This window comes from Lactuca serriola, chromosome 8 (genome assembly GCF_051521515.1).
Source record: "Lactuca serriola cultivar US96UC23 chromosome 8, Lser_US96UC23_V15, whole genome shotgun sequence".
NCBI lineage: Eukaryota > Viridiplantae > Streptophyta > Magnoliopsida > Asterales > Asteraceae > Lactuca > Lactuca serriola.
In genome coordinates this window covers 170,090,789-170,112,215 of record NC_136415.1, presented here as the reverse complement: position 1 = coordinate 170,112,215, position 21,427 = coordinate 170,090,789, and the positions used below count along the sequence as shown (strand labels likewise).

Genomic DNA, 21,427 nt, shown 5'->3' with positions numbered 1-21,427 from the left:
ATCATTGCTCCCCACGGAGAACTGCTCGGTCAAATAAATCCATTGTCTAGAAGCTCCTAAAGATAGGTAGACAACTCCTGCATCTCTAATGGTGCGAAACGATACGGAGCCTTGGCTATGGGAGCTGCTCCAGGAATCAAATCAATCCAAAACTTGACTTGCCTCCTGAGAGGCACTCATGGTAACTCCTTAGGAAACATATTGGGGAAATCCCAAACAATGGGCACCTCACTCAACACTATCGTGCCCTCCACCCGAGTATATGCCACATAAGCGAAAAATCCCGAACAACCATGTTGAAGATATCTCATGGCCCTCACAACTAAATAGAGAGTCGGTCAATATGAAGCTCTCTCGCCATGAATAACCAGTTCACCCCTACTTGGGGTTCGAACTCTCACTAACTTTGCTAACGGTCAATCATGGTCCCATTTAGGCCCAACCAATCCATCCTAATAAATAACATTCGTTCCCCACGGAGGAATTAACACCAAATCAATAAAGTATCTCTTGCTAAACAGATTCATTACATACCCATGGTGAACCCTCGAAGCTCTCACAGAACGCTCATACGTAATCTCAACCTCCAATGGGAAATCTAGAATCTTTCGAGGATCATAAAACTTATTTTTAAGCGCAAGAGATACAGAGGATCGGGTAGCACCCGAATCAAATAGGACATGAGCAGACATACCAATGAACAAAAAGGTTACTATACGGAATTTAAATATAAAAATGAGAATAAATAAGGAAAGCATTACAAGATATGAAAGAATCACATACTAGTAACCACATCCGGTGGTACATAGGCCTTGTCGGTGGTCAGGTGAAATGCCCTGATACTCACCATAAGTGCCTTCGCCTTACCCTGGCGACCATCATTAATCCTCAGGGTGGCTGGTGCAGGTGCCGCCACTGCCCCTTAACAATATCGGACAATCGGCATTTTTATGGCTGATCTGATTGCAATGAAAGTTAATCAGAGCACTCCTAGGGCAATCCTTACTCATGTGACCTGATTGACCAAAATTGAAAGATACTGAACCCGCCAATCGACACTCCCCACTGCGCGGCTTGTCGCAATGGCTCCAGCCCTGCTGGCATTTGATGTGTGAATTGGAAGTCTTGGGCCTCTTAGTCTGGCCCAACACTATCTGTACCTACTCCAGATTCTACTTCGTCTGAAGCTCCAGCTCAATCTCCCGCTCAAGGGCCTTTTCAATCATATCATTTAGGGTCTTGCACCCTGAAAAGCTCATAAACTCCATGATATCCTCTCTGAGCATATCATGGTATCTCGTCTTCTTCATCTCCTTATTTGTAGCGTACTGCAAAAACAATAGAGCCCTCTCTCAGAACTTGGTGGTGATCTCCTGTTGGATTAGGTGTCTAAGCCCATAACTATAATTGGTATGTACTTGAATTGATAGCAACACAGTCCTTTTGGGTTGCCCTCAAACCTTGCAGCTGGACAAGGAGATTATGAAATGAGAGATATTAATTTATTATAAGATTAATAAATTAATATAAATGAATTTATCAATATGTTAAAAGATTAATATATTAATTAAAAATCATTATGTTTAATTAATAGTTAGCCAGAAATTAATCAGAATTAATTTTGGGGTTAAAAGTATTAATTGTAAGGTGTAGGAACTAGTTTGCAATTATCTAATAGTTGAGTGGAAAGCTCTAGAACCCCCTTGGAAGAGGGTGGACGAAATATATAGGGGAAACCCTAATGATTTCGTCCATAGGGGCTTGAATAAGGCCCTTGGGTTTGCTTAGGCCCTAAGCAAAGGATAACTAGGGTTTCCCCTAAACCCTAGATCCCCCAGCTATATAAGGAGCCTCCTGGTTCATATTTTGGTCACTCTTTCTTTTGAAGAAACCCTAAGGCCGAGATTTTGCATACTCCCTCTCCCCTCTCTCTTATACTTTCCTTCTGGCTAGTTTGGGTGTGATTCCATTAGAGGCATTACACTTGTGGTGCTAAGCTTCCAAGAAGATCAAGATCAAGATCAAGGGAATTGTCAATTGTTTGCTATAACATTTGAAAGGTATGTAACTCCTAACCCTAGTTTATTATTTTCGAAAATATTGACCTCCTCTAGGGTTCTTGTTTTGCAATTCAAAGTTGTATGTTCAATAGTTAAAACATAGATCCAAAGTAGGTTGCATGTGAACATCGGAATTGTTTTCTAGTTTATTTGTTTTACCTAAAAACCATCAATGGTATCAGAGCCATTGTTTGTTTTAAATTGAATTGCTACAGTTATTGAATTGCAAATTAGGGTTTACAGCTATTAAACCCTAAAGGCCATTTTTTCGATTTTTAGGGTTGTGGATCAAAGGGTTTTCGAAAACCCTAGCCTCCAAAGAACCATAATCGAAATTAGGGTTAGGGTTTTGAAAACCCTAGCCTCCTCCCTTGAAAATTTTGAAATATGCTAGACATTTTAGGGTTTCTTGTTTTGGATAATTGTTACTTGATTAGATTAATTGGATAATTATCCTTTACCCTATTTTTTTCGAAATTTAGAGGGATAAGGATTAGGATTAAATTAATTGATTAATTTAATTAGATAATCCTTACAAGATTTAATAAATTAATTAAAAGTTAATTAATAGATAAACATTAAATCTAATTAATTGGTTTATTTAAATTTAAAATTTAATAGTTTAAATTTCGAAATTTATATAAACCCTTGGAGTTTTAAAATGTTTTAAAACACACCTTATATATATATATATATATATATATATATATATATATATATTAAAAGTCTAATATTATATATGTATAAGAATATGGTCAGTCAAATCGCTAGTATGCCTCATTCATGAAGCTAATCTATAAGGGGGGTATAAGGAAACTGCCTATAAAATGGTAGTTGAATGGGTGTCGACTCTCACCCACCGCTTCCTTGATTAGTGGAGGGTCGTTAGCAGAACGGATTTGATAGGACAACTACTTCTTATTAAAAGTATAATGCTATTAAAGAAAGTACTAGAACATTATTTTTAAAAATCCCAACTCTAGTTACTTTAGGAAAAATGTGAAAAGTATGCTAATCCATGAAATTGTGCATTATGCTTTATTGGTCGTTAGTGGAGCGTGTGTGGTCAACCAGCACACTAAAAGCCACTAATAAAGAGTAGTAATGGGTATCTTATAATTATCATTTTGATGGAGCGTGTGTGGTTTATCGGCACTTCAATAGTTAATGATAAAGACAATAAGGTTACCAAACACATTTGGATGGTTATTCACATCTAGTTTGTGATCCTCGGTATCCCAGTCACAAATAGTAGAGCATAACCCGAGATTAAAACATGCCATTAAATAGTTTTAATGTATCTCAAAAGAATTAGGAATTTCATTTCGTTTATTTTGTCAAATGGTGGAATTGGTGAATCGTCATTCACCTACCTTTATGAGATTTAAAATTGGATCTCGACATCCCATTTGTAAGTTGTAAATCGTCATAGTTGGGTCCTAACCTTGATATGATATCTTTGGGTTATTGTATTGAGGTGTCTTGAAATCTAAACTAAAACTATCCTTCTTTTCAGATGTTTACTCTTGGAAACACTTCTGCTTCTTCATCCTCCAACCACAACTTCTCTTTGCTCAATATTTGCGCTAAAGTCGTTATGGATGGATCGAACTATAACGATTGGATGCGTAACATCAAGATGGCGCTCAGATTCGAGGACAAAGAGTATGTCCTTGAAAAGGAGCTCAAAGAACTTGATGAGTCCAAAGCCACTCCCGAAGAGTATGCTGCCTACAAGAAGCACTATGATGATGCTACCAAAGTGGCATGCATCATGGTTGCAACCATGTCCCCAGAATTGCAGAGGTACTATGAGGACTACTGGCCTTTTGAGATGAACAAGGACCTTATGGAAAAGTACCATAAGCGAGCTTGTCAAGAAAAGTTTAAAGTACTCAAGTCACTCATGGCTTGCAAAATGAAAGAAGGGGAATCGGTTGTGTCTCATGTGCAAAGAATGCAACGCTACATAGAGCGTTTGGTCAAGCTCAACATTCATTTCGATGAGGAATTGGCCATTGACATGGTCTTGAACTCATTGCCTGATTGTTATGGTCAGTTTATTTTAACTTACCATTTGAACAACACTGAGCAGACATTGGCCCAATTGCACAACTTGTTGCAGACAGCTGAGGCAGGGATGAAGGGTAAAAGTATACCCTCCACACCTGCAAGTGCCCCTGTCTTAGCCATTGGACATGGAAAGGGGAAGAAGAGGAAAGGTCCTCCCAAGCAAAACTAGAAAAACAAGGCTCAAGCTGTGTCATCTAGTAATGGCCCAAAGGCTAAGCCCAATGGTTCCACTCCCCATGTTTCTGATCCAAAAGCGGCCGTTTGCTTTTACTGCAATCAAAAGGGGCATTGGAAGAGATCTTGCCCACAATATCTGCAGGACATCAAAGATGGCAAAGTGAAGCCATCTTCGGCAGGTATTTACACTATTTCTTCTAATAACTCATTATCTCCTCGTTCATGGGTCCTTGATACAGGATGTGGTTTTCACATCTATTCTGATTTGCAGTGGCTAAGGGAAAAGTGAGGAGATAGAGCGAGGTAGGATAAACTTGATCATGGGAAACAAGAAGTCATCACTAGTAACCAAGATCGGAGTTTATCAACTTTTGCTTAGTAATGATGTTAGATTAGACTTAATAAATTGTTGCTATTCGTCTGAGATGACGAGAAACATTATTTCATTTCATGCATTGTTCAAACAAGGTTTTAAATATTCTTTTAATGATTTGAATGGTTTAATTTCTGTTTATAAGAATGGTGTTTTTATGTTTGAAGCTTTACCTTGTGATGGTGTGTATGAAACAGTGACTTGTGTTGATAGCTTAGGAAATAGTGTACTTAATATTGACTTGTCTAATAGTGTAGATAAGGCATGCTTGTGGCATTGTCATCTTGGACACATTAACAAGAAACGCATAGCCCAACTCCAAAAGGATGGAGTGTTGGAATCATTTGACTTAAAATCAGATGATATGTGTGAGTCTTGTCTTTTGGGAAAGATGACAAAATCACCATTCACAGGGTCTTGTGAAAGAGGTGAATGTCTGTTAGATCTCATACACACAGATGTGTGTGGGCCCTTCAGATCAACCACAAGAGATGCTAATCGATTCTATGTGACTTTCACTGACGATTATAGCAGATACGGTTACATCTACTTGATCAAACATAAGTCAGAAACCTTTGAAAAGTTCAAAGAGTTTAACCATGAAGTCGAAAATCAATTGGGCAGAAAGATAAAGATACTTAGATTCGATAGAGGCGGGGAGTATCTTAGCATCGAGTTCAACGACTATCTGAAAGAATGTGGGATAGTCTCACAATTGACTCCTCCTAGGACACCACAGTTAAATGGTGTAGCTGAGAGGCGTAATCGAACCCTGTTAGACATGGTTCGTTCTATGATGAGTCGTGCCTCGCTTACTATTCACTTTTGGGGGTATGCCTTAGAGACAGCCGCCCACATCCTCAATCTTGTCCCTACAAATAAGGTTGCCAAAACACCTCATGAAATGTGGACATGGAAAGTTCCCTCGTTAGCACATATTAAAGTCTGGGGTTGTGAAGCTTTCGTAAGACGAGAGAATCACAACAAGCTAGCAGTTAGAAGTGAGAAATGTGTTTTCATTGGTTACCCAAAGCAGTCTTTTGGATATTTGTTCTACAAACCTAGTGAAAATGTGGTGTTTGTAGCTCGAAGAGGAGTTTTTCTGGAAAGAGAGCTCATATTCAAAGAGGACAGTGGGAGTACCATTGACCTTGAAGAGATTCAGGAGTCAACCAATGAAGGAACCTTAGATGACATTAGCACTCAACCAGAGGAAACAGTTCTCGTTGAACCTATTGATAAATCATTACCTCTTCGAAGATCCACTAAGGTGAGTGTGCCACCTGAGTTGTATGGTTTTCATATTACTTCAGATGGTGACACATTCATAAGTGACAGAACACTGGTGAACTTAGATGAACCAGTCACTTATAAGGAAGCAATGGCAGGCCCAGAGGCTTCCAAGTGGAAAGAGGCAATGGACAGCGAGATTAAGTCCATGTATGACAACCAAGTTTGGAATTTGTTTGATAGTGCACCAGGTCGGAAGACAGTTGGGTGCAAATGGATTTTCAAGAAGAAGACAGACATGGATGGGAATGTGCATACATTCAACGCTCGACTGGTTGCAAAAGGTTTCACTCAAACCCCAGGGGTTGACTATGATGAGACTTTTTCGCTAGTAGCTAAGATTAAATCTATTAGGATATTGCTCGCCATATCTGCCTTTCATGACTATGAAATCTGGCAGATGGATGTCAAGACTGCCTTCCTTAACGGGAAGTTGGCTGAGGATGTTTACATGAGTCAGCCAGAGGGTTTTGTTGATGTAAAGTTTCCCAATAGAGTATGCAAGCTTGAGAAATCCATTTATGGATTGAAACAAGCATCTCGTAGCTGGAATCTTTGCTTCCATGAGAAAGTCAAAGAGTTTGGTTTCTCTAGAAGTGAAGATGAGTTTTGTGTGTATATCAAGGCTAGTGGGAGTATAGTAACTTTTCTGGTGTTATATGTCAATGACATATTACTCATTGGTAACGACGTTCCAACCTTGAACGAAGTGAAGTCTTGGCTTGGAAAGTGTTTTGCCATGAAAGACCTAGGAGAAGCCGCCTATATTCTTGGGATTAGGATATTGAGCGATAGAAAGAAGAGACTAATTGGACTTAGTCAGAGCACATACTTGGATAAGGTACTAAAGAGGTTTAGTATGGAAAATTCCAAGAAGGGAGAGCTACCTATCCAGAGCAATACCAAATTGAGTAAGACTCAATGCCCAAGTACAGATGAGGAAATAGATGACATGAGTCGTGTACCTTATTCTTCCGCTGTCGGATCAATCATGTACGCTATGACATGTACTCGCCCTGATGTGGTCTTTGCTTTGAGCATGTTCAGTCGCTATCAGGGAAACCCAGGTAGAGCTCATTCGATAGCCGTAAAGAATATACTCAAGTATTTGCGAAGGACGAAGGATTGGGTCCTTGTGCTTGGTGGAAATGATACTTTGAGAGTAGATGGTTACAGTGATGCCAACTTTCAGACGGATAGAGATAACTTCTGTTCTCAGTCGGGCTGGGTATTTTTAATGAATGGAGGAGCAGTTAGTTGGAAGAGTTCCAAGCAAGATACTGTGGCTGATTCTACTTGTGAATCAGAGTACATAGCAGCAAGTGAAGCGTCGAAAGAAGCAGCTTGGTTGAGGAACTTCATCGGGGATCTCAGAGTTGTTCCAACCATCCAGGAGCCTATGGAACTGTTCTGCGATAATGAAGGAGTGGTTGCCTTGACAAAGGAACCGAGAGATCATGGTAAAACCAGACATATCGAAAGAAAGTACCATTTCATCAGACATAGAGTAGAAGAAGGCCATCTTATAGTGAAGAGGGTATCATCTGAAGATAACCCAGCAGATCCCCTCACAAAGGGTCTGAGTAGGGCTAAGCACATTTAGCATGCCCGGAGCATAGGACTGAAAGATGATATTAGTTTTAATAGTTAGATTAGTTTTGAAACTTGTAACAAAATAAATGTAATTGACTTTTGGTGATTAAATAATAAAGTATTATTTATAAGTTTGGGTTCTACCTTTGTCAATTGTTTATTATTGTGTTTCATTTTTGCATGTTTTACTTCCCGAATAATTAGATTATTCAAACTCCACAGTCGCTCGTACTTTTGGAAGTAAGTAGTGAATCAAGACTGTCATGAACTGGATTGTAGATTGTCTAAGGATAGACATGGCAATAGATTTGCTGCAACGTTCATAAGTACTCAAAAATTGAGATTTGAGTATTGGATAAACCCTCGCTCAGAGTATTACTTCATGGATTTTATCACGAGTAATACTGAGACGATAATATCTTATAATCTTGAAACGAAGATATATTAATTGTAATTTACAAGTCAGTCATGCATTGGTGCTACGAAAACGCATCAGTAACTTGGTGTTATAAAACGTATTGTCATGTATAATTTGATGAGTAAAAGATACAAGCATATGTGTCAACATTTATTCGTTCCTTTTGCCCTAACCGGAAAAGCGATATCTGTGGGCCCCTCGATGATTTGGTATTGACTTTTGTGTTGGGCCCAGCCAGGACTGAATTGATATGTTCGATTAGAAGTCCTATATCATCACAAATCAGGAATCGGGAAACATAGATTCTGGAAAAAAGAGGTTGATTACATTCCATGTCTTTTGTCTAGGGATATCTAGGAGAACGAAGGATTATATGATCACTTATCTTAGGACACGTAACTGACTAGGTCAGAGTTCGGCAGCAGCTTTTTGGAAGCTACAATTTGCTAGTCAAATTTAGAAGGCATACTAGCAATTATAGTTACAGACTTATCCAAGTGGGAGACTGTTGGATTAGGTGTCTAAGGCCATAACTATAATTGGTATGTACTTGAATTGATAGCAGCACAGTCCTTTTGGGTTGCCCTCAAACCTAGCAACCGGACAAGGAGATTATGAAAGGAGAGATATTAATTTATTATAAGATTAATAAATTAATATAAATGAATTTATCAATATGTTAAAAGATTAATATATTAATTAGAAATCATCATGTTTAATTAATAGTTAGCCAGAAATTAATCAGAATTAATTTTGGGGTTAAAAGTATTAATTTTAAGGTGCAAGGACTAGTTTGCAATTATTTAATAGTTAAGTGGAAGGCTCTAGAACCCCCTTGGAAGAGGGTGGACGAAATCTATAGGGGAAACCCTAATGATTTCGTCCATAGGGGCTTGAATAAGGCCATTGGGTTTGCTTAGGCCCTAAGCAAAGGACAACTAGGGTTTCCCCTAAACCCTAGATCCCCTAGTTATATAAGGAGCCTCCTGGTTCATATTTTGGTCACTCTTTCTTTTGAAGAAACCCCAAGGCCGAGATTTTGCATACTCCCTCTCCCCTCTCTCTTCTACTTTCCTTATTGCTAGTTTGGGTGTGATTCCATTAGAGGCATTACACTTGTGGTGCTAAGCTTCCAAGAAGATCAAGATCAAGATCAAGGGAATTGTCAATTGTTTGCTATAACAATTGAAAGGTATGTAACTCCTAACCCTAGTTTATTATTTTCGAAAATAGTGACCTCTTCTAGGGTTCTTGTTTTGCAATTCAAAGTTGTATGTTCATTAGTTAAAACATAGATCCAAAGTAGGTTGCATGTGAACTTAGGAATTGTTTTCTAGTTTATTTGTGTTACCTAAAACCCATCATCTCCACCATGGTCTCTGTAGTCTGGCGTAGGCCCTGGAACTCGCTCGCCAACTGTTGCACCTCAATAACTATCGTAGACTCCCTTTGAAACCTCAAAACAAAATCCTCCTAGGTCATGTATGCTACTGCCACGGAACCCATATCTTGGCCAACCTTATCCCACCAATCTCTTACTCAGTGCCTCAACGTGAAGAATGAAAACCTCACTTTTGCTCCATCAGGGCAAAAACTTGTCCACTGAGCATTCTCCATGTCGACGATCCAGTGTAGGCTAGCGATGGGGTTCTTAGCCCCAAAGAACTCAGGAGCTCCACAAGACTTGAACTACCGAAATGAGGGAGTTCAAGCTCCTATCTGACCCGCAACAATCTCTGCTTGAAAAGACCTGAGCCTCTCATCCATCAGCTCCATAATCCCCTCCTTGATGGTACCGAATATCACAGGAGTAACATCCAAGATACCGCAAGTAACCTCAGCTGCAATGAACTCGTGTAGCCTCTCATCAGTCGGTTTTGTGCTTGAGCCAAAACCTAAACCAGTACCAGGACCAGAACCTCCTCAAGTATTCATCACCATACTCAAATTGAAACACAAACGTATAAATAATTAGCATATAACTCGAGGGAATTCCTACCATACAGGCCTCCTTAGAGTCTCTAGGCATGTTCTTGTCTCAATTACATATCATGTACTTCCAATAGTACGGGACCAATACTACTTTTCACACATATATGTACCATCCTCAAGATTCGTCCTGATTCCTCTAAGTCACATCACTAGAACTACACACCATTCTTATGCTAAATAGCATACATATCCTAGACTTTCCTAGGAATCCTCAACTCCCACTGCTCGCAATACCGAGAACCTCAATCAGCACCATTGGTTGCCTTATGCATGCAAGTTATACACAAATAGAATCACATAGATTGTCAAATGATGACTCTACCCTAAGTCCACAACCAAACAAGGAACAAGAAATGAGGCCAAATTACCTTAGGCTATAACGTATCACATAAATACGGTAATTCTGTCATATGATTCACATAAGTATCATTAGCCCTACTCTAGCATGCAATTCTCATATTAAGCATACTAATCATAACACATAAGTATGGGTAATTTTGGGAACTACTTAGTTGAGCTCGGTTGATTGCACGCATCGCACCCCTTTTACTTAGTAAAATCTTTTTAGAAATTTAATTTCGTTTTCCTTTAAAAAGATTATCATTTCCTCATTTTGAGTTTTGATACAGCCAAAAGTGTGTCTGAATCCCTCAAACCAAGGCTCTCATATAAACTTATAACAACCAAAAACAATGATAAAATTTTTCGTTTTAAAATCAATAGTTTCCACATCAAAATGTTTCAAAACATCTACAATGTACAATATCAAAATCATCAGAGTACTAATATCCAAAAAGTGTTGAAAACATGAGGGAGGATGTTTTGCCATCACGTCGGGCCCTTACCTTTTGAACCAAAAGTACATGAAACCACAAACATAAATTTTAAGTACAAAACTTAGTGAGTTCCCCAAAGTACCAAATACTAATCAAACAACTGGGCTTAACCTTGGGGTATAGTCTAACCAAATATACACATATGGGACCCATCCTAGGGTGTATTTCAACCCGATAAACACATATGGGCCCTGCCCAAGGGTATCTTTCAACCTAATCATACAATAGTGGTCCCCACTCTAGCGTCTATTTCAACCTGAACATATGATAGTGGGCCTCATCATGGGGTTTATTCCAACCTAACAATCATATATAAGACACATAGCAGCTATCATCCTAAATAACATAATAATGGGTCGACATTGGTGCCTTCGACCCACGGATACAGTGAGAAGACTCACCTCATAGTCAGATGAAAAAGATGAACAATACACTGCTCTGAAAATCGACTCTACCAGTCACCTTCATAAAAACAATGAGCAATACTCAGATTATAGCTCAATCTACCCAAAATACCCCTAGGTCAAACTTGGTCAAACTCCTAGTCAAAGTCAAAGTCAACCAAGTCAACTCGACGAGTATGCTGGGCGCACTTAACATGCACGCAGGTAATATTACACATTTGACTAATATCGAGGGACTGACCACGTACGCGCAACATACGCTTTGGTACGCCCAACGCACGCGACTACCATCCATTCTTTCCATTACGAGTTTCATCCTTAAGCTCTTTCATCCAAAATTCCTATTGAACCCTCAAATGATGTCCTTAATCATAAAGTTTCTAACTTCATGATCTTGCATGTCTATTAAGCGCTCAAAAATAAAACCTTAACTTCTTAACTCCTTAACATAACCTAGATCATGCATGGGAAAAAACTAATGCTCAAGATCACATGTTTATGTCTGAACACACCCTAAAACCTCTAAAAGGACAACTTAAATGTCCTGGAGTATACCATAAACACAAGGATCAAGATTTGGGATAAAAAGGTGCCAAGTTTAAGCTAGAACTAGACCTTAATGAAATATTCATCAAGGCTGGAGGCTTATACCTCCAAAAGATGAGCAAGAGAGAGTAGTTGTTGGATCCAAAGTCTTGAGTGAAGCACTACAACTTCAAGGTTCTTCCTTCACCACCAAGAGCTCCAAAATGGCACCAAATGACTCTCCAAGCTTCAAAATACACTCACACATTTTAGGGTTTCAAGATGAGGGCAAATGGGAATGGAGGCTAGAGCTAAGAGAGAGTATGAGGCTATAACGATTTTTAAATAGTGTCCAAACCCTAAAAATTAGGGTTTGCACCCTAGCCACGTATGCCCAACATACGCATGTATGGCTCAATATTATGAAAATACCATTAGAGACTAACTTTGCAAAACAATTCACAAACCAAGGGTCAAAATGAAATACCTAGAAATCAAGATGTTACAGTATTCTAGTTCAAGACTCATTTTTAACCTACATGCAACATTCTAGTGGAATGTATACTAAATTTAGCATGTTTTTAGGTATTATGTCATGTTTGTTCATTAATATAAGAAATAAGTTCATGGAGAACAAGTTCATCAAGTTGCAAACAAGTTCTTCAAGTTTGAAACTCATATCAAACTAGATACAACTCTAGTCCATTAGATACAAAATTTAGCATGCTTTTAAGTATTATATCGAGTTTATGCACCAATCCAAGAAAGAAAAAGCATGAAAAAACAAGTTCTGATAGTGTTTTTCAAGTTCCAAAATAATGCAAAGTTTCTGAATTTAGTTTTATGACGAATTGTGAAAATGTGAGATTCAAGGATTCATGAATTGTTCAGAACCAACTTGCAACAAACTAGAAAAATATTTCGAGAAAGGTCGCAGACCACCTTTTTGTATTTTGCACCTCGGATTTTGACAACTTGCCACGTTAATTGTAATTCGGACAATTGTACAAAAAAGTGGTCAAATTATTAAATGCCACATCAAAATGTGATCATTTTTGTGATTATCTAATCAAAATAAATAGAAGATAATTTTCATCTTCTTTCTTCACCTCTTCTTTACAACCTTTTTAATGTGCAATGTCTTCCATTTACAAAAAGTTGAAACTTAACCATCTCTTTCTATGAAGAAAGAAAAAAGTCTAAACATATTCAAAACATTGATTCATAAAACACCATTGCATTTTCACTTGCATATGTCCACACAACTCGATATTGATTTCCCCTTTTCCATCATCACTCCATCGAGTTGCTCCATCTTCTGTTACAAATGTCACCATAAGCAACAACATTATATATAAATTATGCTCTACAACAAAGAGTTAATAACATCAAAACCTACTTACAATAACTCACTATGGAAGACGAACTTTGATAAGATCTTTCTCCTTGAACTCTGGTTTGATCAATAAACTCATTGTATTCCCAACATTTTCTCTCAACTTTGCTCCAACCACCTTCATCTTCTTCCTTTTCCATGTCTTCTTTCCTCAACTCCAGCCCTTCATTCCTATGTACCCGACTCATCATTAACTCGTCTATCTTGTTCTTATGATCACTAGAAAGAAAACCCACAACGCATCTTCTGCAAAAACATATATAGACACTCTCAATATTGTATTTCTACTTTCCATGAATGAAAACGACAAGAAATTTTATTACCTTTCTAGAAGTTCTCGAAGATCTTGTTTGTAGGAGTAAAGGTAACGCATCTCATGGTATCTAGCCCTCCTCATACATTCCCAATAACTTTTTGGTCGCGCGATTTCGCTAATCCAATCATCAAATGGATCCATATCCCAAGATGATCCATCATCATCGTATTCTTCTTCTTCATCATCCCAATCACTCTGTGATTGAGAGTAATCACTAACACAATCATGATAGTTTTCTAATTGGATAGTATGGATCGAGTGAGATGAAGTATCAATTTCATGGGGTTTATCCACGGGTGTTGTCAATTCTGTGATTTTGTGATGATCTTTGGTTATCAATTTCAGTTTATGGGTTTTGGATTCGGTGCCAGGTCTTATGAATCTAAATCGAAGCAAAGCCTGTAAACAGAAAAAGAATACCATGTTCATAAATCATAACCAAAGTGAATTTTTTTTGTTGAGTTTGTGAAATTAACAAATAAAAAAAAGGATCGATTGTTACTCGGATACGTCCTCGATATGAAAACTGTGAGACGGGTTTTCTCTGAGCTAGACATTCGAGTTCACGCTGTTTATCTTGTTCCATTCGATTGAGGAAATCGTTGAAAGCTTGGCGTCCTCGTATCAAACGGGGTTTTACTGTGATATGAAAAAAGCATTTGTTCTCTCCGGCGACCTTCTGGTGATCCCCGGCTTTACAAATCGGAGAAAACAATTCATTTTTGTTTCCGGCGGCTGTGCGCGGTGGCGCACCCCTCTCGGAATTGTTGTTGCCACCGGAGGAACATTTTGGTTTTCTGTTAGTGTTCCTGGATTCAGCCAGGTCTTGAAATCTTCTACAGAGGGTCGACACCCCACCTAAACTATCGGTTTCAACCGAGCAATTCGATTTAGAAGGAGAAACTTGTCCTTGAGAACTTGAAGATTCTGGTTTCTTATTCAATTGCTTAGCTTGCTGGATTTGTTCTTCACGAGAAGATACTGATTCATGGTCTTCGTTCTTCAATTTCTTATGCTTATTGTTATTGTTGTTGTTGTTGATGATCTCCTTGCTTTGATTCCCATTTGTCACAGTGTGGGTGGGGGAGAAACTTGAAGTTTTCCGAGAACGACATAAATTATTGGGTTCCGAGGGAATTGTTGAAGTGTTCTTCTTGACATCATTGTAGTTAGGAAGCCATGAATCATCATCATCTCCGCCGTTGACAATTAGGGTAGACGCCGAGGGCAACCATGAATCATTTCCCGTTTCCCTAGAATTACTGGATTTCGAGTGGATGTGATCAGGAAGCCATGAATAATCAAAATCAATTTCTCGATTGTGATGATGAGATTCGGAGGCGGAGTTGTCGTTATCGTAATTAGGAAGCCACGACAAATCAACACTGTTCTGGGATTTCAAATTTTCAGATTCAAAATCCGAACAAGTATTGCCTGAATTGGTGGACGCGATGCATGATTGAAGATAACCATTGTTGATTTTCTCATACCGAGTCGTGGTTTTGGGTTTTGATGGATGATTGAGCAAACACCAAGACGCCATTAACGTACCCATAATCCAATACCCACAACTATGTCTACGTCTTCACTCAAACAAAAAACCCCAACCCCATAAGATCAATATCAATGCCTAAAATCAGAAACCCAAATTCAAAATCTGCTAGAAATCTATCGTCTTGAGTCAATTAAGAGAGATGTAAGTGTCGTGAAGAGGAAATTTTGGAGAAGAATAGAGAGTATGGAGATGGGGTTTGTTTCCATTTGCACTCTTATATTTTTAAAATACTACAACTATATAATGGTGGAATTTGTTAAAGGTATAATATCGTTATTATAATTAAAATAATATAATTGTTTTATGAGTAACTAGAAATGTATATGAAATTGTAGACTTTAAAGTCGGACAACCTTGATTGTTAGATGATGAGAGTCTTTTGGAGAATGAGTCAAAAGCTAAAAGAGAAATGTTCAAAGTAAACTAAGTTGTAAAAGGGGAATAACATAAGTACATAACCATGACATACATTTTGGCAGCCAGTCTTCAAGAGTACTAGAGTATTTTTATTTTATTTATTTATTTATTATTATTTTCATAAAGGCTTTTTAAGTATAAATATACAAAATTGGTTTATTTTTATTTTTCTACTTTTCATTCCTATGATTCTATCTATTTAAAATTGTGTCAAATGTCCTAAAATATTATTGGGAAAATAAAACTACACTTCTCATAATTTTAAATGGGTAGAAAAGAAAAAATAGGTGAATATTTTATTTTTATTTTACAAAATGAAGTCGTAATTTACGGTTTATAATGATATTTGAAACAGAAAAAAAAAAAAGTGGAAGATTTTATGGTTTCATACGAAGTCATTCATTGCTAGAATTTTTTCAGGACAATATCTCTTTTATTCTTAGTACTAAATTCTGTTGTTGTGTTTATTGTTATAGTAGAGATATATTAGATGTTTAAAATGGGTATTGTTTTTTTATTATAGTGAAAAAATGGTGTACAAAAGGTTATGTAACATTGTAAATTTTGTGTAATTCGGAAACGGTATAAAAATAATATCACAGTTTGAGTTTGTATCGAAGTTTTAATAATTTTGTTAACAAATGATGGTTGGTTTGTTGGTTTCGTGTGTATATATATATATATATATATATATATATATATATATATATATATATATATATATATATATATATATATATATATATATATATATATATATATTGTAAAGTCTTATGCGAACTTTGTATTGGTTTAGGCATGCATTGATTTTGTTAAAACCATACCTAACTGAAGTTGTTACATTTTGTAAGACTTGAATTGGTTGTTAAGATTTTAATATTTGAAAAGGATGTAAATTAATTATTTTAAAACTTCTGATTTTGGTTTCAGGAATGTGAAGCTTGTTCTAGGTATAATTTTGTTGATCCTAAATATGAAAAATGAGAAATTACAAATAGTTCTAAAGAATAATTAATTGCAACTCGCATGAATTAAGAGCACACTCAAATTCCTCTTTCAATTTGATCTAACAGAAGCAAAAAATAATGTAAATAACTCCAAAACTCATTAATGATAAACTTCAAATGTATCTCTTTAACACTTTGTATCTTTAGCATAGTTAACTTTCAACCCTACTACATGAGATAAATGTTAGAAATTAGGTTGGGTTTATGGTGGAGATCTGCATACTCCTTGGATCCTGTAAACACTTTCCAAACTGATATTTATATCTTATACATTGGTTACAAGAAACTCATCATAAGATAATCACAAGGGGACACTTAAGAATCTAGGCATAAAAAACATAAGCCAAATTACTAGAAGATTATGAGTTTGTGTGAAGAAAAAACGAGTGCAAAAAGGTCATCTCCCTTCAAAGAGAAGAGCTGTTTTTATAGTAAAGAAATGTAAGGTTTCAATATTAGTGTTGACTGTCATCCATTTTCTTTGAAAACAAATCAAGGGTATCCAAATTAATGAAGAAACAAATCAAGGAAATCCAAATTAATGAGGAAACAAATATGAAATTAATGAGGAAATCAATGGTTACCAAAATTAATGAGATTTGTCAATTTTACCATAATTACCCATCTTCTAAATTAGTGAGTAGAATCACAAATATAATGGCATAATCAATGGTTACCAAAATTCATAAGATTTATCAATTTTACAATAACAACCCATTAGAATTCGGTTTTTCCATAATCTAACTAATTCAAATTTCCGAAGACCTTTTTGGGGTTCTATCCCCAAGCCTCGTATTTCTGTCGTACTGGCTTGTAATTCGATCTTATATATGTATGCACTCCGCATTCACCAAACATATAATACATAGTACAAAGGATAATCCCTTAGTTCACATGTAGTTCCAATTACACAAAATGTCCTGGTGACACTAAAGTCACCAACAATCCTCCCCCATTTTAGTGTAACCCTTGAACAAACATAACATTATCAAAACAAAACCAAACCAATACATAATGAAAATGTCACAACGATTGAATTTCCACTTAGTATCATACTCTTAAAAATATTCGAGAATTAGGGTGTTCTATGAATTAAACCCATCAACCCATTTGAATACCAGAAAGTAAAATACATACTAGTTTATTGAAATTTCTAGAAAATACAACCTCACACTATTATTAAGCCGCATGTCCTAATCCTCTCATGTTTGTATCACTGTCAAGTCCACCACCTCTTGAAATGCGTCTACATTTCACAATCGCGTAGGTAACTCCTTTCCATGTATCTGAACATACATTTAATCAAAGGAATTATTAAAAGTTAAACTATAACCTGGTCAATTGCGGAACTGAATACATTACCTGGGATGTATACTTCATGTTTTCCAATCTATAAGTGTGAGCTTTCCATATTGAATTCAGCTCCTAATGTCATATTAGAAGGGAATTGGGTGTCTCACCATTACAAAATTTAGATGGATTTTAATCCCATCCCAATCACAGACTTACGCACTAAGTCTCTTGACAAACATTTAGTCAAATGATCTGCCAAATTATGTTGCGATTTCACAAACTCAATCGAAATTACACCATTCATGATTAATTCTCTAACAATATTGTGTCGGACACCCAAGTGTCAACACTTTTCAATACACACTTGAGTGGAAGCCTTGCCTAAAGCGGCAATGCTATCACAATAGATAGAAATAGGTGTTATCGGTTTAGACCACAAACGAATATCATGGACTAAGTTCCTTAACCATTCAGCTTCTTTACCAACATAATGTAACACAACAAACTCAGATTCCATTATTGAGTTTGTAGTGCAAGTTTGCTTCTTGGAAGCCCAGGAAATGGTACATCCCCCAAGCAAGACTACCCAACCAGTCGTTGAGGAATGATCCTCCAGATTGGTTATCTAACTTGTTAATAGTACCATTAACATTCATTTTATTTTTTGAAAATCCATTTGCAACCAAGTGGTTTAGAACCTTGAGGCAAATCAGTCAACACCCAAGTGTTATTTTTAACAATTGATGACATTTCATCATCCATTGCTTCTTTTCAAGATATACATCTCGAGACTGTATGGCCTCTTGAAATATATTTGGATCATCCTCAATACTATAACAATAAGAGTAGTTGAAGACCTTCATCGTCCCTTGTGCCTTCCACCAAGTACATTTGGAACTCGGAATCGAAAATTTTCAGAATTCGACCTCTTTTGCTTTTTCGTAGCTCTTATGTTTCTGGTTTTGTAACAGCATCTGAACTTTTTGGGGTTTGGACTTCATTAGTACCAAAAGTACGATCCTTAGGCCTTTGAATAGATGAAAAGCGCATCTCATCAAAAATTGCATCTTGTGACTTAATAACGGTGTTGAACGATACAAAATCATTAGGTTCAATTACATAGAACTTATATGCGTTGGAATGTTTAGCATATCCAATGAATATACAATCTATTCCATGTAACATTCGTAAAATTTATGAAAAATTTAAACTTTTCAAACATTCCAAAACGCATTCATTGTTTACAAACTATTTTCAAAATAATCCAATATCAGAGTTTTCCCAGAAATCACAACATGAAAAACCGAGGAGGTGCACGATCAAGCCTTCGCCTTCCCGCGATCATCCGAAGTACCTGAAACAAAATCCACAACTGTAAGTACGAAGCTTAGTGAGTTCCCCCAACATACCAATGCCATACAAGCAGAACAATATCATAAACAAACATTATGCATATAAAGTCTTTAGCATGACTAGACCACATCACCGGGCCTTCAGTCTATCTGGCCCACTCTCAGAACCTCTAGCACGTCTGGACCGCCTTATCGGGCCTACAACATGTTTGGACCGCTCTCCGGGCCTTCGTCCTAACTGGTAGACCGACACATTTGCGGTCCCAGACCGGTCTTGGGTCGGTCTCAAAACGATACGGTCTATTTTCAGACCGATCCTGTTCGGTCGTTTTCCCATCCGGTCTTTTTGCGAACCAGTCTTTTTTTGGACCGGTCTTTTTTGGTCTCGTCTCTCGTTCTTTCCATACGCCTTTTTTGGTTCGATTTACGAGTTTTTTTGTTCGGTTTCGATATTTATCGATTCTTTTGTTTTGGTTTCGAGTTTTTTCCATTAATAAGTATGAGATTATCAGCAAAATAATAAATTAAGAATTATTAAAAATGATAATTTAAATTTTATAAAAGAAAAAATAAAATAAATTAGATAGTTTTTTATTAAAAATTGTATAATTAACACAAAAATTATATATTTATAAAGTTTGGTTACAAGTCTATTTTTTTCAGACCGGTCTCAAACCAGTCCGGTCTTTTTTAGGACCACTCTCCAAACGGTCCGGTATTTTTTGGACCGGTCCGAGACGGTCTCAAGCCGGTCTTTTTTCGGTCCAGTATTTTTTAGGGTCGGTCTTTTTTCGATCCGATCTCGTTTTAGACCGGTTCGGTCTCGATTTTTTTGGGTCTGGTCCGAGACTGGTCTTTTTGTGCAGGTCTACTGACTGGTACACCCCGATGGGCCTTCAATCTATTTGGATCGCCTTGGGTCTGTTGGCCTAGAGCACAAAGCAGGACCGCCTCAACCCACCCGTAATAATACAATCATCACATAGATATCCAACACTAGCTAGCACATATAATAATCATACATGCCTAACAGAGCATCAATAATAGCATCAATAATAGCATCATCCTATACATTAGGATACATATCTAACAGATCACTACATATAGCATCATACGATAACCAGGATAACAATCCAAAAAGTGCCGACCTTGGTGCCTTCGACCATGTTAGTATAGTGAGGAGAAGTCATCTCTCAAGTAGCACTAAATGACAAGATCCAACTCTCGAATCACAGCTCTAAACTCAACCGCCTACAATCACCATGTGATTAACTCCATCAAAATCCCGAAACACCCAAAATACCCTTAAAGTCAAACTTAGTTAACCATGGTCAAAGTCAAAGTAAACAGTCAAGGTCAACAGTCCATGTTAACCCAAATCGTCGGGTGCATCTATTGACTTGTCATGTTCCTTCAGAACTCAGAAAACTCTAGTCAACTCGCCGAGTTATCATAGCAACTCGTCGAGTTCGTGCAGTGTCTAGAAGATCGAGGAAACCCTGGGCCAATTCGTCGAATTGGAAAGGCAACTCATCGAGTTTGCTTACTCTTAAAACATTCAACCACTTTCTAAGCGAGTCCAATGCTCCAAACTATAGATTTGGTCCCCTAGGGCTGAGATACCATGTAAAGTTGCTATCTTTACATCCATGCATGGCATTAAGGGGGATAAAACACTCCATCATAGCTTATTAAGGGATTTAGGGCATGAAGGAGGGCCAAGACTTGATAAAGATGGCAACTTTAAGTCAAAAGAGGCCATGCGATGTCCATATCTGAAGTTATAGCTTCATGACATGCTCAAATCCAAGAATGATCCTAAAATAAGCTAATAACCATAAACTCTCAAATGAAGAGCTCTAGCGAATAAATGACCAAGGTATCAACTTTATACCTCAATATGGCTGCGACAACATAGTAGACACCGGATCTACAGCCTCTCCCTTCAGCTATGCACTAACCACTTCAAGCTTCTTCAAATAAACACCAAAAAGGAACTCTTTAAGCTCTCACACAATCAAAAAGAGAAGAAATGCACGAACTAGGGTTTCTCTGGACAAATAGGCGATAAGGGTGGCCAACAATGAGAGTTAAGGCCTTTAAATAGGGTGCAAACCCTAAAAATTAGGGTTTTAATGTTCAGCCTTCAACTCGTCGAGTTGGGGCCTTCTAACTCGTCGAGTAGACATTGAAAGATACACAGACATTAAAAACTCTACTAAACAAATTGGAGCCTACCAACTCATCGAGTTGCGCGGAAAATATAAATATATAAAGCTTTAAATTCATACTTGAAGATTAGGATGTTACAACTCTCCCCCACTTGGACTAGGCTTCGTCCTCGAAGCCC

The 21,427-nt window shown here is 37.3% G+C and overlaps 1 protein-coding gene across 5 annotated transcripts; it reads right to left on the bottom strand.

Annotated features, from left to right (window-relative positions):
* Nucleotides 1-12,810: 12,810 nt before the first annotated feature.
* On the bottom strand, nucleotides 12,811-15,285 carry LOC145068736 (uncharacterized). Of its 5 annotated transcripts, none has more exons than XM_079015737.1 (4): nucleotides 13,956-15,285; nucleotides 13,461-13,852; nucleotides 13,145-13,380; nucleotides 12,811-13,056 (listed from the first exon to the last, which is right to left on the bottom strand). In XM_079015737.1, exons 1-4 carry the CDS (start codon nucleotides 15,006-15,008, stop codon nucleotides 12,941-12,943), a joined length of 1,797 nt encoding a protein of 598 aa, XP_078871863.1. In that variant the 5' UTR covers nucleotides 15,009-15,285; the 3' UTR covers nucleotides 12,811-12,940. The 5 variants fall into 5 exon arrangements, with proteins under 5 accessions (XP_078871863.1, XP_078871862.1, XP_078871865.1 ...); XM_079015736.1 differs by having other exon boundaries at nucleotides 13,145-13,383; nucleotides 13,956-15,267; XM_079015739.1 differs by having other exon boundaries at nucleotides 13,155-13,383; nucleotides 13,956-15,267.
* Nucleotides 15,286-21,427: the final 6,142 nt, after the last annotated feature.

Coding starts and splice junctions, on each gene's coding strand:
- LOC145068736 (XM_079015736.1), bottom strand. CDS start 15,008: ATGGGTACGTTAATGGCGTCTTGGTGTTTGCTCAATCATCCATCAAAA. Junction 13,853..13,955: donor CATATCGAGGACGTATCCGA/GTAACAATCGAT, acceptor TTCTGTTTACAG/GCTTTGCTTCGATTTAGATT. Junction 13,384..13,460: donor CTTCGAGAACTTCTAGAAAG/GTAATAAAATTT, acceptor ATGTTTTTGCAG/AAGATGCGTTGTGGGTTTTC.